Source organism: Eublepharis macularius, chromosome 8 (assembly GCF_028583425.1).
Source record: "Eublepharis macularius isolate TG4126 chromosome 8, MPM_Emac_v1.0, whole genome shotgun sequence".
NCBI classification, from domain to species: Eukaryota; Metazoa; Chordata; class Lepidosauria; order Squamata; family Eublepharidae; genus Eublepharis; species Eublepharis macularius.
The window spans coordinates 58660889-58677466 of NC_072797.1; the positions used below are offsets into that span (position 1 = coordinate 58660889).

At 40.4% G+C, this 16578-nt stretch overlaps 1 protein-coding gene across 1 annotated transcript in view; it reads right to left on the reverse strand.

Annotated features, from left to right (window-relative positions):
• Positions 1–2389: 2389 nt before the first annotated feature.
• Positions 2390–16578, reverse strand: part of ST8SIA4 (ST8 alpha-N-acetyl-neuraminide alpha-2,8-sialyltransferase 4) — a 96514-nt gene continuing 82325 nt past the window's right edge. The window contains exon 5 of the mRNA XM_054987134.1: positions 2390–2783. Within this exon, the coding sequence (XP_054843109.1) occupies positions 2501–2783 (283 nt within the window). The 3' untranslated portion in view covers positions 2390–2500. The remainder of the gene's footprint in view (positions 2784–16578) is intronic.

Sequence of the window (16578 nt, forward strand, 5' to 3'; positions counted from 1 at the left end):
AAACATCTATTTTCTTATTGCACTGAAATAAATATGTTCATATATGAATTACATATACAAATTGAACTTGACCTTTGAAAAAATGTTGATTGTACATAGTGAGGAGAGTGTATAAGAGATATTGTTAAACACATTATTGAAACCCACATATAGAAGAAACTCTGTCAGACTAGGACTGGGGAAACCAGCGTTTAAATCCTCAGTCAGCCAGGACGTTTACTGGGTAAGCCTGGGACAGTAACTCTCCCAGCCTGCCCAACCTAACAGGATTGTTATGAGGGCAAAATGGCAGAGGGGAGAAGCATGCAGGCCATCCTCAGTTCCTGGGAGGAAGGGGCAGAAACGGAAGATGGGGGAAAGGTGGGTTCTGGATGAGACCGTTTGGGGTGAGGAAACTGACAGGAATGATCTTAGAAGAAAAGGACAGCTAAGCTTCAGTCCCATGCAACAAATGAAGTCAGTTTAACATAGTTAATATAAAAGGAAAGCTTCAATACCTCTATCATCAATTTAAAAGCTTTTGCCTCAGAGTTTTGTTCATAGGTAAGATGATTGGATTTGAAAAAAAATGTACCACCATTTCATCCACCATTAATAAAATGGTACCACCATTTTATTTATTTACTTACTTCAATTATACGGCACTTTTATCCTCTAATTCCATGGTCTGCAATAAAGAACTATTCTTATTTACTTTTCTCAGTGTCTTCTCTGTTCTTTCTTAGATGGCAGAAATGCCTGATGATGATAAAGAAATTGTACTTTCCCCCTACCATTCTGAAATAATTCACAAACCATAATTAAGTCTGCAGACAAAGGATGCAAACCTGAGCCTATACTGATAATACTACTTGCCCAAACTGCCACCATTAATAACTCTCATTATTCATCCATTCAGAACAAAGTATACTAATAGAACTTGTCAAAATTGAAAAATGTACAGAAGGGAAAAAGAAAAAGGAAAATGCTCACCCACTGTTCATAAAAATATTATTGTCCAGAAAAATGGGAATATTGTCCAGCACTATGAAAAATTCATATTTTGGATAAAGGGATTCAATAAATTAGTAAAATTTTGAGTATTGTTCAATATGGCAAGCAACTACATTGACTTTGAAATATCAGCATTATTTATGGTTTTCATTTCTGAATAACTGCCTGCTCCTGATTAACAAACCTTATATTAGTATCACAATTAAAGAATGGAGAGCATCTTTTTTGATTCAAGCCATGTAGGGGGGAAAAGGGCAAAGTCAAGTTAAAGAATGTGTCATTCAAACAAAAACTTTGACAGCAAGTTACAGTAAACAAAAATGACTGGAAACAATTTCCTCAGCAGCGCTGCAACACAATATTAAATTCATATGTTCCTGTCATAAGGAGAAAAAAAGAATCTACATTGATTACAAAATCAGCATAATCTTTGGTACCAAAAGTAAGGGCACCTGCTTGTTAACTGTCATCTTCATTTGTAATGTAACATCTTTCTTTTAAAAATGGCTCAAATTACCAACTCTTTTGAGAGCCTGTTTTTACAAGCAATTGGGAGATTTTAAGACCTGGTCTATCGGTTATACCACTCTGGAAGATGACTTATTCCAAACACTGCTACAAAGTGCAGAGTTGAAAAACACACTGTATTTGTGCATCACCTGGAAATGATTCATGCCCTTGCTACACATTCTGTGAAGTGGCTTGGGCTTGTATGGAATGTTTCCAAGATCTGCAAAAGTAAAACCTGGAGATTGGCTCTACACATTACAACAGTGTCAAGTCATTATCTGGAGGCCATTTCAGCTGTACTGATATACCAAGCCTATGTCAAACAACAAGACAGAATGAAGATTTTAAAATAATAGGGACTTTAAAAAAATTTCTAAGACCACTTCTTGAGAATTACTTATATTGTTCATATTATTATTATCATTTCAAAATCACTTAAAGAGTTCTAGTACCCATAGAAAATCAATGACAATTTTAAAAACAGGGAAAGAAACAGAGAAAGAGGATATAATACAAGGTCAGGCAGTCCTCCTTCTGAAGGTATTTTTCTTAATCTTTCTGTTGTTATCCACTGCACCACCAATTCATTTTGATTTTTCTTACCAAATGCTTGTAATTCCTTAAGATCAGATCTTATCCCTGGGTATTTCTTCTATTTTCTTGCTTGACTCTGTGGTGGCAGTTGAACAGTAAATCAACTATTTGCTTCTTTTACCGGTAATGAATGCATTGTTGGATCTTGTAAACACTACTTATTTTATACATTCAAGCTTTGTTCTTAGTGAAAGTGGCACTTACTTGAACCATTGCACTCAAAATTTAGCACTTCAACAGGTAAAACGTGAGCTGGTAATGGAGTACAGATGCACTACCTTATTCTCCATTGGCTTAGCCCAGTACAGTGGGGTATCTCCTCTCTATGGGCCCCATTGCTGTTCCATAAAATCTGTATGCCAATGCCCATATCCTATGCTTCTCACTGTATGTCACTTGTGCTTTATTGCTGTATACATTTCCCTGTTGTCAATTTAAGTGCTCCTCTGTTATGCAACACATTTAAAGTTTTAAATTCTAGCGGCATCCTGTGAGGGCTGGCATTCGAAAAATATCGGTACTTTAGGTCATCATAATAATGGTATTTGACTGATTTTCCATTTATATCCTTTGGGAAGGGCCAGAATCCATAGAGATGAATTTCATCACAGAACCTTGTAGCAAGTGTATACATGAGGAGTCCCGTGCTAGGTCGCTTGATGAAAACCTTGTTGGTCAGCCAGTACCTGGAACACAAGTGAGATAACAGAGGATCAGGATTTTTTTTGTTCAGCTTCTCTAAAAAGGGATGATTAATTTATCTGGTCATGATGAGAAAGGTAATAATTAGAAAGGACTATGCAGTTCCAAAAGTGCCCCTTGAACACTCCTGTTAAAGGTTGGCATTTTAGTTGCTTTTCAAAAATATTAACCTATCTTTCAGGCATAAAAAGTCTTTTAAAAACTACTCATAACAGTTTACGATTTTCTATCTACCCAATGACTAAAATGTTCTGTCCATTGACTAAAACCTTACAGAGCAACTTTCAGTCAGAGTCTACTTCTTAGAGCTGAGCATGGATCTAGTACTTAGGTAGACCTTTGGTCTAACTCAACCTAAGTAATGTACTTAAATCTGTAATTATATTTTTCATGAACTGCTGCCTTGCTAGTTGGCACTAATGCTTTTGCAGCTAAATGCAGCTGGTTGCCATCAACTTTACAATAAAATCCAATGGAAAAAAAGTATAAAGGGAGAATGCGCTCAGATCTATTGGCACCTGCCTCTGATCAATACTGTAAATTGTACTTGGATCCATATTATTTCTTTAACAGCTTGCTTTGCAGTTGGATCTTCCCTTATAGAATTTTCTTTCTTTTTCTTACCCTTTACCTCTAAGCTATATGATTTCAGACGCTGGGTCCAAGAGTAATAACATCTGTAATTCTTGCATATTGACCCTTTAAGTTGCCTTGAATGCCATCTCCAAATGACCACACCCAAGAGCTTTTGTGTATATATTCCATAACATCTTGCTCAGAGGTATCTTGAATGGGGATTGCTGACAACCAGGCTCTGGTTACTTACCTATATCACTACAAGCCTGGCAGGCAGAGATTTTAATTTCAAGGATGCCATATTAGCTCCACCCATTTGCCCACTCAGCAGATTCAAAGGCATCATCTACACTGTAGAATCACCTCTGCCTGTTCATGTGATCTCTAGAGCCACTTCCTGTCCAGGAAGAGGAGTTCTAGGCTCAGAGCATCCCAGGGATGATTTCATATTTCTTGTCTCAGCTGTTTCAAGTTTGATTTTAACTTCTCCTTTATACAAACTGAACCTGTAATTCTTTAATTTCCATATTATTTTCCATGGGCAATTTTTCTTCATAAAATGTACATTATTTCAACATTATCTGTTGAAATAAATCAGCATTATGCATATTAATGGCCTACACTGTATGTATCAATGCATACATATATACTGTATATCAACAATGTATGACATGTGCATACAATACAATTGAATAAACAAAGTTAACAGTCCAAAACAAAGAAACAAAACTACCAATAAAAATATAAATGGATATTAAAAAAAGAAACAGAAGAGGAAACATTCTCTCGTCTATACTGCATTATAACAAGTCTGTCTGACTGCTAGGTGCAAAGATCCAGCACATGGAGTTTGTACTCCAGCTGGAGTGAGCATGTGGAACCAGGGATCCTTGTGAGAAACCTAGATCTTATCCAAGAGGACTCTCTAAGGGCCAAGCTACAAGTGACAAATGACACTTGAACAGCAAGTGGATTAAGTGGAGGGCAAGTGAACAGGGAGAAATACACTTGCCGTTCAAGTGTCATTCGTCACTTGTAGCTTGGCCCTAAGTTATTAATGCTATAATATAAACCTACTCCAAGCTTCATCAAACTCTCCTGAATAGATCTGCAATAATAATATGTTCTGTCAGGCTTAAGTTTGGTTGTCCATAATACCAGGTGGGCCAGGTTTTTCAAAGCATGTAGTGGTTATAATTTAGAACTGCAGAAAAGCAAATGTTGAAACAGAAGTGACAGATGGAGGTGGGGAGGGGGTGGATAAAAGAGTGAGTGTAAAGCATTCACTAATTTTAGGGTTGTTTTCTCCAGTGTTAAGAGAAAAAATAACTCCAACTATCAGCAAATCCTTCAGAAGATAATTAATGGCCACTTTCCCACCATATTTTGAAGAAACTGAAAAGAAATATATTCTGCAAACAGACACTGAACCAAAATACATGACTTAAAGCAGTTTGATTCCTTGGTGTGCTTTTTTTAAAAAAATGCTACTTTTTTCTCAAGTTCTAGTCAGAAACCCTTTTCTGGTTTTTTTCTTTTTTCTTTTCTTTTCAGTAGAACAATATGAAAGCAACGGCTTGGATATACTGGTAATTTCCACAGATGGAAGTCTGTGGAATGCAACATCCTTGCCTTCCCCTCTCACTGCAGCCCCAAATGCCCTCTGAAATTCTGCTTCTGGTTAATGGTGGGGGAGGGGGGAAGGAGATCCAGCAGGAGCAGCATGAGGTGGGAGTACGAATTCTCTCATTGAAGGCAGGAATTAGAGAAAAACGCCCTCCACTTTTAGTGGAACTACTCCAAGTGATCCAACCCTATACTCCCAAATACCTGTAAGAAGCAACATAGGTAAGTGTTTATTTAAAACAGATTAACTGAGCCACAGAAAATGAAAGTGCTGCTGCACGTTCTATATATTTATTCAAAAAGGATAGGCACTGTATGTAATAATAATAATAACATAAGATTTATATACCGCCCTTTGGGATGACTTTTTTTTTTGAAAATTTTTATTTTTTAATATCTAACATAGAAAACTACAAAAAACTACAAAAATACAAGGGAAAGAAAAAGGGGGAAAAAGGGGAGGGGGGCTGGGAAAGGGGGAAGAGCAACATACAAACAATAAACACTACACTACATCTCTTGTATTCCCTTCATGCTGCAATTTTTCTTAAAAGTTAACTTTCTAACATGCGATCAGATTAGTAGATCTTATACAGTACAAGCCATATTCAGGATCAGATCTTCTCCCCCCCCCCTTGCGTCTCGGTCTCAATTCTCTCTGCGCAGCTGGAGCAGCTGTGCCCGCTCTCTCCTCCCCCCCACCTTCCCCTTCAGACTTTGGACGTTCGTCTTGATGGAACTCCTGATGATTGAACAAAAAGTCTGTCAGCTGGGCTTCCGATGTAATCTTATACGTTTGATCCTTATAACTAAACAAAACGCCTTCTGGAAACAACCATTTATATTTCACATCACATTTCCTCAAGAAAGCCGCAAGTCCTTTATACTTGAATCTTCTTTTACGAGCCAAAAATGGAACATCCTTCAAAATTTTAACCTTGTTGCCCAAATAATCCAAGTCCACATTGTACGAATTATATAAGATGGTGTCCCGAGTCTTCCTAGATGAAAAGTCAATAATAATCTCGCGAGGCAGCTGCCGCTTCATTACATACTTTGAAGACGTCCGCCGGACCTCCAAGATGTCGCTTTTTAACTCTTCTTTAGTTGCCTCTGCGAATGTCGCCAAAAGTCCAGACACCACATCTTTTAAATTTTCATTTTCCTCCTCTTTTACATTCTGAAGATGCAGTACCGTTTGGGCACGGTCCACTTGCAATCCTATTAATTGATTCTCCAAAAGCTTCACTTCCTTACTTGTTGCTTTCATGAGTACTGCGTTCTCGTGCGCAGACTTCTCTGCTCCGGTCGCTGTTTCTTTAATGGCTTTCACTTCGCTCTCCACTGAATCAACCTTTTGCCCCATTTCATTCAGTTTCGCTACAAAGGGCTGCACAGCATCGAAAACTGCTCGTCTCACCAACTCTTCCAAAGTTTCCCCCTTCCCCTGTAGCGTCGCCATCACCGATTTACTCATTGCTGGGCTCTGCTTTTTCATCACCATCTTGGTGGGGGGGACGCCAACTGAGTTCCGAAACTCGGTAAAGGGGGAAGAAATCCGCACCTTCTTAGCTTCAGCTCCCACCAATCCTTCGCATACGCTTAAGAATCAGAAGGGATTTGCTTACTTACAGGCTTTCACCTTAAATCTGCTTACTGCCGTTCTCCATGGCCCGGCAGCACACGTGGTGCTGCGCAAGTCTGCCGGCCTCCGATGGAGCAAGCGGGCAATTTACCCCCTGCATTACTTCCAGAGGGTTCTTCCCGCGGCGCCCCGGATCCAGGCTCCCTCACTGGGAGTCCTGGAGGTTAACCCTCACGGGTCAACCGCCCAGTCAGGCTGCTCAGACAGTTTCCCCGGACCTGCAGAGGGGAACATCCGACATGGCCGGGAAAACGAAACCGACTCCGCCCTTTGGGATGACTTAACACCCACTCAGAGCGGTTTACAAAGTAAGTTATTATTATCCCCACAACAAAACATCCTGTGAGGTGGGTGGGGCTGAGAGAGCTAGAAGCAGTGACTGACCCAAGGTCACCCAGCTGGCTTCAAGTGGAGGAATGAGGAATCAAACCCGGCTCTCCAGATTAGAGTCCCATGCTCTTAACCACTACACCAAACTGGATGTAAGACAATCCCTCTAAAATGTTATACATTTTAAAAATTACTTCACAAAACTTTAACTTGTATGGAAATTTGTCACAGTGACCTCTTTTTCTTGATGGTACATATGGAAAAACCACCCTAGTATTCTTTTCAATGTATGCTGAAACACTGTAAATCATGGAGAAAGACATCACAAGCCTCTACATATGTGCTGCTAGGATATTCATGTATCTGTAGTTATTGTACTACTTCTTAGGCTTCAGTGGTTCCTGTTCAAACAGAGATTATGGGTAAAGGCAGCCCCACATGGTGACGTTGCCCCATATGACGAACACCATGCTGACACTGTGTCCAACCTTGACAAAGAACAAAGGGTAACATTTAACATCAGGAAACAGAGAGAAAGGAAATTGATTTTCAACCTGTGCTTCATGTTCCTTTGGAAATCTGCCTCCACTGAGGGTAGTCGCTTTTACACTACAGCAGCTGACTAGTATAAAATGTTTGCAATGTGAAATCTCTTATTGTGGCAGAAAGAACTGAAAGTTGTTTTCAGGGCTTGGATAACTTCACATTTATCTTGCAGGGTAAATTCCCCCTCTCTCTTTGGCACTTAAAAAGAGTGACATTGAAGGCACCTTTAGCTGAGTCAAAGCAACTTAAAAAAAGAAGTGAAATGGTGTCACTGCTGGTAGAAAAAGTTGACAGGAATAGGTTTATAGCCTAGGAGTCAGATTTAGCTTCTGTTCTTATTGGGCATATTCTGACTGGACTGACTTCTCACAGGAAGTTAAATTTGCCAGACATACAAATCTGCTTTGAGATAGTAGCTTTGGCAAGGCTGGTTCAAGCGCTGAGAGCAGACAATGAGGATCTGCTTTCCTTATTTTCTTTGCTTGGATCCATGCCTAGAGTGAACATCTGTTGGTATTTTATTGTATACTTCCAAAGCATAGTGTAGATAAAGATTTACTGTGCTGTTCATGCTCAGCCGAGCTGACTCCAGGCAAGAAAGGATGTCGGTGAGTCTTCATTTCACCTGCAGGCATCAAAACCACACTCATACTTCACCCATATGCACGATCCCCTTGAGAATGTATGAAGAACATTCTCGGTATAACCACAGATAGCATCAAAACATCTGTGATCACAGAACGGGGCATCTAAGGTGATGACTATTACTTAAAAATACCACTCATTTCATATATTTAGGAAATCTGTGCTCACAGAACACACCAAAACTTTCTGCTAATAATGTGTATGGGCGATCACAGAACACAATAGCAAGGGGCATGGTGGTAGGAGTTGATGGTGGGCTCTTCAACAGTCTCTCACCACCAACAAATACCCAAACCCAACCCCAGCTGATGCTAGAACATGCAGAGCTCAGAGTGCTATGCTTGCTATATATGAGTAACAGACATGCACGTCTGTTCCAGGGCTGTATGGTCCACTTCCATAGAAGAGGGCCCTAGCAGATACTGGCAGGGCCAGTCTGTGTACATGCTAAACAAACAGAAAAATGAGTTTGCTTTTATGACAGAAGACAGGATGGAAGGGAAAATGGAGACAGAGATATACTTCCATCTCTTGCACACTAGGGTAGGCAGAAGAAGCTAGCCTACATGTACTATGTAGGGATCAGCGGCAAAATGGGGAGAAGGGGAGAGACGAGAATGGGAAAGATGAGAACCACAAAAACAGTATGTTGTGGCTGGTTCCCCACAGGGCAGAGTTTTTTTAAAAAGCTCAACTGAATGCAGTCACCAGAAGCAAGGTTGGACTGTCTGCAGAACAAGGATTCAGGTATCATATTGCGGGGGTGGGGGTGGGGGTGGTAGTGAGGTGACAAGGAAGCAGAGTTTAGCTGCTTTCACCTATACACTTCATTTTTTATTTTTCTTGAGGGTCAGGGAGATATTCTTCCTGCACCAGAAATTTGGAAGGGAGACCCTGGGTGAGAGGTGCAAACCCTGCAAATTTTATCGCAGATTAGTAGAGGGAAAGGGTTACAAACAATGTAATCATTCGAAGTAACTACTGGATTGATTTCCCAATAAAACTAGATGTAATTCCAATATTTAAGAATTTAATCCAATCATTAACAACAACATATGATGAAACGCCAAACTTTTTCTTTTTTGCAACCCTTGCTATGTACCCAAATACATAACTGAAATGCAAATACTTAGTAGTAAAAACCAATCTTTAAAAATTAATGTTGAAATGAACAAATAAAGCCTTTCTCACACGCTACAGATTCCTTAATATTGTGATATTATAACTGTTGGGTACTGTATAATTGACTTGAGAACCCAGATTAAACCTCAATTTCTAAAACTCTAGGAAAGCTTGAAATTCAGTGCTGAGTTTTGCAGCTTCTATCTTGAAGAGAATCCAAGTGCATCCAAGTAACAAAATGACTTGAAGCATTTAAAACCTGCAGTTTAGAGCTTAAATCCTTTTACAGATGTTGAGTTTGTAATTAATCAGCCAGTAACACATCTCACCTCAGTAAATCTCTAGCTCTTTATCCCTAGCTCAAAATGATTTAAAACTTACCTCCAGTTTCTTTGGATTCTATTATTTGTTTCTAGATTATATGACTGACCTGGTTAGTGAGCAATATTGCAACTCTTCTATGTGTTTGGTCAAAGCTGATTATTGGATAATTTTCTAATAAGGAAAATGATTGTGTGATTAATAGGCTGCATGCAATAGTTGTATCCTGTGGGTGGGCAAATTGCTATTAATAAATCCCCTTTTCGAAGTAGCACTTCCTGGAATACACAGATTCTCTTTGTAGACTCTTTTCTTTCTGCCACAACAGCAAAGATAATAGCATAATCATATTGGAATAAAGGAAGCAGTGGGCCCTAAATAAAAGTGAAGTTGTCACAATGCTAATTTTTAACTCTCATAGAACAATGTTTTTCATTTAAAATGGTATGACACCCTCAATTTTTTGATTTAAACCAATGCACTAGAAGCATTTTTAAATCCAAAGGTAACAAACTATTTTATTGAACATAGATGGGAAAGTCAGGTGAAACCGGGGCTGAAAATTTCTGAGGTAACTCAATATAGATAACTTTGAGGTACAATCAGTACATTCTAGAGTTGCCAGGTCCCCTTACCCTCTGGGCGGGAGACCTGGCACTCACCTTTGGGTGGTCCTCACGTGTATGTGCATGCTCCCAGGCTGTGCAATGACATCACTTCCAGAAAGTGACATCATTGCACAGGCCATGTGACATCCCAGGGAGCACTCCTGCACTCCACAGCAGGCTGAATTGGCCTGAAACAGATCCAATTCAGGCCGAATCAGGCTACTGCAGAACCCAGGAGCGCTGCCAAGCTGGAACAACGGCCCTGGAGCGCTCCTGCACTCTGCAGCAGGCCGAATCGGGCCGCTGCAGAGTGCAGGAGCACAACCGAAACAGCTCTTCACTGTTACTTAAATCTTTGTTGAGAGGCTTTGTTCCAGTGTTCCCCAAAAATTCTAGTACACTTTCTTTGAGTATTCTCTTACTGTTTTGGTTTCCAGAAGGCTGGTACCTGCTTTCAAGTACCCAAACCCCTTCTCTTATAACACCAGTAACTGTCTTGAGTTTTTAACTGACTTTTAAGGCTGTTTCTAACCACACCAGACCAGGAATCTCTTCACTCTTCAGAGCTAATTCCCTGTTTGACTGGGTAGGGAAATTCTCCTCTCATTAGAAGTTCCATCCCCTTTCTTTGGCCCAAATAGGAGTCTGCACCTGTTTTCAAACTTTCTTGCCAACTTTCCCCCAGTTCTCTCATCTGTGTTAAACTGCTCTCAGTCAGGGCTGATTCTTGAAACTCTGTTCAGCTCATGCTACCCAATCATATTCCTTGCAGTAGCCTCTCACTCGGGGCTCTCTGTTTCTGTGAAGAATTAACCCTTCACCATCCTTCAGCTGTTTATACAGCACTTCTAAGCTTTTAAAAAGTGCAGTCCATCACACATGGGTTCAACCATGTTGCTTCTCCATCTATAGTGGGAAGTAAGCCACAGAATGCTGTGCGCAGTTCCCTAAATCATGATGAATTGTCAGCCATCTGCATAGCAGCAAAAGAGCATAGATTGTCCATTGGCTATTATTTACATTATTTATAGTCCACCTTTCTCACTAGAACTCAAGGCATATTACATAGTGTAAATTTCTGTAAATTTCAAAGACATTTCAATAAACAATGTAATAGGGTATATAACTGCAAATTTGCAAAGATTTTAAACCAGTTGAGAACTGGACTTCATTGGGGGAGGGGAAGAACATGCATATGGGAAATTTTTGTATTGACAATTTCCATTTGGGTGATTTACTTTATAATGGAAACTGAGATTCACAAAAGAATGTGGAACTAAGTCTATGAGAAAAATGATGGAAGTGGAGGAAAAGGGAGTCTTGTAGTACTTGAAATTTGAAACATTTATTGTAGTTTAGCTTAAGAACAATGCATAATAAGAAATCTAAGTTAGCTAACTCCCAAAGCTTTCCCCTGGCTGCGCTCTGCCCTGCACAAGCCTCCAATATGTATATGGCTATTGCAAAGTGAATTAGGGAATGATTTCATATATCACGTCATGTGGGTCTGTCTTTATGAGAAGCCCAGCACTATCACAAAAAGCTTTCCCCATTTTTATAAACCACCTCTGTTCAATTAAATGATGTGATGGAGCCCTATTTCCATCTGGTTGATGTAGGAGTGCCAACAACCTAGAAAAAAGTCTTTCCCCTTTAACAGAATGTTATTTAACAGCCAGTAGTGCCACTGTGCTACAAAAAGCTGCAACTATCCATTCCCACACATTAAGTCTCTATTAAAGGGACAGGACATTTTAATCAGAGATGGGCACAATCCACATTACGATAATGGCGATTGCGCGATCGTGAACCGGCGGATCATGATTGTCCACGGCCAATGATCCAGTGATTGGGAGCGGCCTGGATCGGGGCGATCGGGCTCGGATCGGGGATCCAGACACTCAGGCACCAGCAATCTATTCCCCTGGCAACGGAGCCAGGGGAATGCCTGAGCTCTGTTTGCCCTCCTTCTGTCGCCCTGGAAACCTGAATGGAAGCCCAGCTTTCCTTGATCAGCAAGGCTTCCTTCCAACCACGGAGCAGCAAAGCAGTCACAAGTTGGGAGAAGACACCCAGGGGAGGGAGGGGGAAGGGGGTGTTCTGTAGCCATGGGTATTCCAATCTCATCCCTGCAAACCCTGATAGGCAGCTCTGATGGCCAAACACAGACCTCCTGGGTTGCTGAATGGGACCCATGCCATGGGCTCCCAGGCTGGGTTTCACTTTCTGCGAGCAGTGGAGTGGGACAGAGCTCTTGCTTGCTACTTGATAGCCTTTGGAGAGAGAGAAAGAGACTGAGTCAGCCGCTGCCACAACCCACCTTCCCACATAGCTGGGAATACCAGCGTGCCCTGCTTTGGCATCCACGATCCACGGTTCGGGGGGAGATGATTGGTGTGGATAGTTAATTCGTGATTGTCGCCGGTGCCGATCCACGATCAGCTGGATCGTTAATTTTTTTTTGGATCGTGCCCATCTCTAATTTTAATCCCAGTTTGTTGACAACCCTAAGTGGAAGACATCATCACCTCTCTTGCAGTTCTAAGGAAACAATTTCTTACTTGTGGGTAGCAACATGCATTTCTTTTCGGGTGGCAACCATGATAAACTTGGTGGACTGCAGGTTTATTTTAAAAGCAGTCTACTTCCCTTACAGAGTAACTATTAGGAGAATTGAAATGTGTGACATTCTATAATAGAATCTAATAAAATAATAGCCCCGCATTCAGAGTCTGAAATACTGAACAAGATTCATCAATCAGGGGAGGATATATGCCATGTCATTTTGTCACAATTTGTTAATCTATTCACTGGACTTTAAGTAGTGCATTAAGTGATATAATTGACATCTGTCACTGTAGAATATTTTTTGTCTAATCTTATTTTGCCCAAATGAAAAGGCATACATTCAAAGAAGTATTTACTTAGTAATTCGGGTTGCTTAGGTATGTTTGGTTCTTGCCTTGGTTGTAATTGCTGAACAAAAATAATTTTTCCCATTTACTGCAATATGGAAGTTTTATATTTTTATTTTTTAAAGAACAGAATTATTCCTATAATCATAGCATGAAAAAGTCAGACTTCATTCATTTGCTTGAAACATGCCTTCAAAATGCAGTTTCGCCATCTCCTTTCAAGCCAGAGATCTGGAGGAGAATGTTACACACTTCAAGAGAAACCACATACAACACCTTGGGTTGAATCCCACCAGTTTTCTGTTGGTACAAAAGGGAGAGGTGGTTTTGATCTCCCCAAAGGCTTGGCAGGGGATTGGGAGACCCATGAAGACCATAAGCCACACAGGGTGGGCTTTAGTAAGAATGGAAATTAGGTAAGATTGCTCTTCCTTAATGCTATAATGCTTTGTATTACTATGAACTGGCAACACTTTTAACTCTGTAGTGTATTTTAGTAGACATTCTAATATGGCCCTTTGGATTAACACAATGAAGTCAAAGTCACTCCATATTTTATAGGCAGCATCATCCCTCCTTCTTGCTCCTTTAACAAATTGTAACAGGATCATTGTCATGGCCTGTAGCTCAACAGATTTTCTAACATATGCAACTCTTACCTTCATCACAAGCTAAACCCAATCTTATATTGCAAAGGATCTATTAAGATGCTACATAAGACAGCGTATTCTTGTCGGAAATCAGCAGAGTTAATGCAACGATTGTGCATTGGAATTAATGAGAACAGACACATGCTCCAGTGTAGCTCTGTAAGAATACTTTAAAGGTAAAGGTAAAGGTAAAGGTAAAGATAAAGGTACAAGCACCAAGTCATTACTGACCCATGGGGGGGACGTTGCATCATGACGTTTTCTTGGCAGACTTTTTTACGAGGTGGTTTGCCATTGCCTTCCCCAGTCATCTACACTTTACTCCCAGAAACTGGGTACTTATTTTACCGACCTCGGAAGGATGGAAGGCTGAGTCAACCTTGAGCTGGCTATCTGAACCCAGTTTCCACCAGGATCGAACTCAGGTTGTGAGCAGAGCTTGGGCTGCAATACCGCAGCTTACCACTCTGTGCCATGGGGCTCTTCAAAAATACTTTACTAAAGGATAAAAATAGGGTTACATTGGAGAAAAATAATAAATTGCTAAACTGACTATATCTTGCTAGAAAGTAAGTGAGAGAGACTAAGAAAACAACTGAGACAAAGAGCAATAAAACTTCAGTATATAGCATCACTTAATTGCCCCCCCCCCAATAAACAGGTTACCCAATAGAAAATCCTAATTCTAATTCATTATGCTTAAAGACTCCCCTTTCTATGGTGGGAATCCAAATTCAAGGCCTAAGTGGTTACATACAAATAAGTTTACTAACTTAGTAACACAAATAGTTTAACTCTTTCATGACTGAAATGGAAACACTTGCTAAAATCCCAACAATTATCCTGAAGGAAAACTTATTTATACTAGGACTAACTATCCCCCCTTTCAATACATAAATGTGCTATGAGAGAAATGCTAATATACAGGGAGAAACAAATCAAATATTAAAATGCTGTTGCAAACCCTCAGAGGAGGCTGCATAGTGTGCATCTACATGTTGACTGAAACTGGTTTCGTTTCTTTCCAGTTAGCCTCCACTGGGGGCAAATCATTCTGCTGTCTCGTTGCATTGGTAGTAGTCATGTTCCTGATATTCTGCTCACCCAGTCACAAGGGAGTCAATTGTTCTGTGTTGTCTGTCAGTGTTATTTAGATACACAGAAGAAAATAATGATTCATCCTGTTATCATGATTACAGTGTTTTCTCACCATTTTTTTGCAGCAACCACCCCACTGGTGTCCACTGATTTTTAAAATACACAAAATCAGAAGAAAAAAATCAGTTTGAGATTTATGAATTGAGACATTACTAAAGTGGCTTTATGTGCTTTCTGTGGCTGCCCATGAATCCACTTAATCTTGCAATCAGTTCTTGTGATCTCTTATTGAACAGATGCTGCTGGCAGCACAAGTGTAGAAAGAAGGCAATATGAACCAGCCAATGTTGCTTATTCATCTGAGTACACAAGCAGAAAGAAAGGATGCAAGGAAAGAGAGAAGAAATGAATAACAAGTAATTTGGTGATTTACACACGTTGACATAACCATTAGTGATATGTGTCTCTTCTTTAGTAACTGAAGTGATTTAGTTCTTGGACTGGGCAAAAGCAACTAAAATGAATGGGCCCTATAGCACAACCAGCCACTTGTAGGGGAAAAGCTATTCACCATGGTGCTATGCTTGAGATAAACTTCACCAGGAAACATTGAGGCAATCCAGTCAGAAATAGACGTGGGCACGAACAGCATTACGAATGGAAAAAACCCACAAACAGACTGTTTGTCTGTTCGCAAACAAGGTCGAATCCACATTCATCCATTACCCGCATGTTTATCGGATAATCTTCCGTTTGCCTCCAATCCGCGATTTTTTCCTCTTCGTTCACATTCCTGCTTCCAATCCGTCTTTCTCGCGTGTCCCTCCGGTCACACGGCCGCTCGAAAACCGCTTTTTTGGGCGGGACCTTTTTTCCCCACCCATTTTTTAAAATTTTTTTGAGCGCACTTTTCCGTTATTTCGATCTTGCCTTATAAAGAAACATCATTGAAGATAATGATGCCTCTCTTTCCCCCACTGATAGCACTGATGGCTCTCTCCCGTTTCTTTTTTGGAAATTTGGAAGCATGTGGGAAGCTTTTGTGGGCATTTCCTATGCAGGACAGTTCAGTGCCTGAATTTTACTGAAGTTTCACTTCCTTGGAGTGTCATTATTTCGATATTTCATAATTTCGATATTACAGTAATATAAAATAAAAAAAATAAAAAACAGTTAAAAAGGAAGTTTCGCGAGTCCGTTCTGAAGGTAGATTCACCCCAAAATGATTTTTCAAACTACCAGATTTGATTCAGAAACAGCATAATCAATAAATCCAATGCTATGAAGTCAAAAACAGTCTTTTGCAGACTACAGAGCACTTGCAAGTTGAATCAGCCAATAGGAACTCTCGGAACGGCCGGAGAGACAGGAAGGGGGGTGGTTTTTAAAAAAAACCGCGTAAATTGCGCATTGGCCCGTTCACGGCCACCGTGAAACTCCTGTTGAAAACCTGTGACCACATATTCGGGAGAAATGCGAATGAAATGAGTCTGTTTAATGAGGTAATGTGACCGGCACTTGGGATTGCGTGGGGAATGCGGGGAACATGCGACTTAGAATGAGTAATGTGGATTTGACCCAAGCCATTCATGAGGCCCCATTCTAAACGAACAAGTGGTCGTTGCAAGCCTAGTTCATTGCCTTCATCAGCCATTCATCAAGCCAGACAGTCTGGCGCCTTTCAATCAATTCCCCTG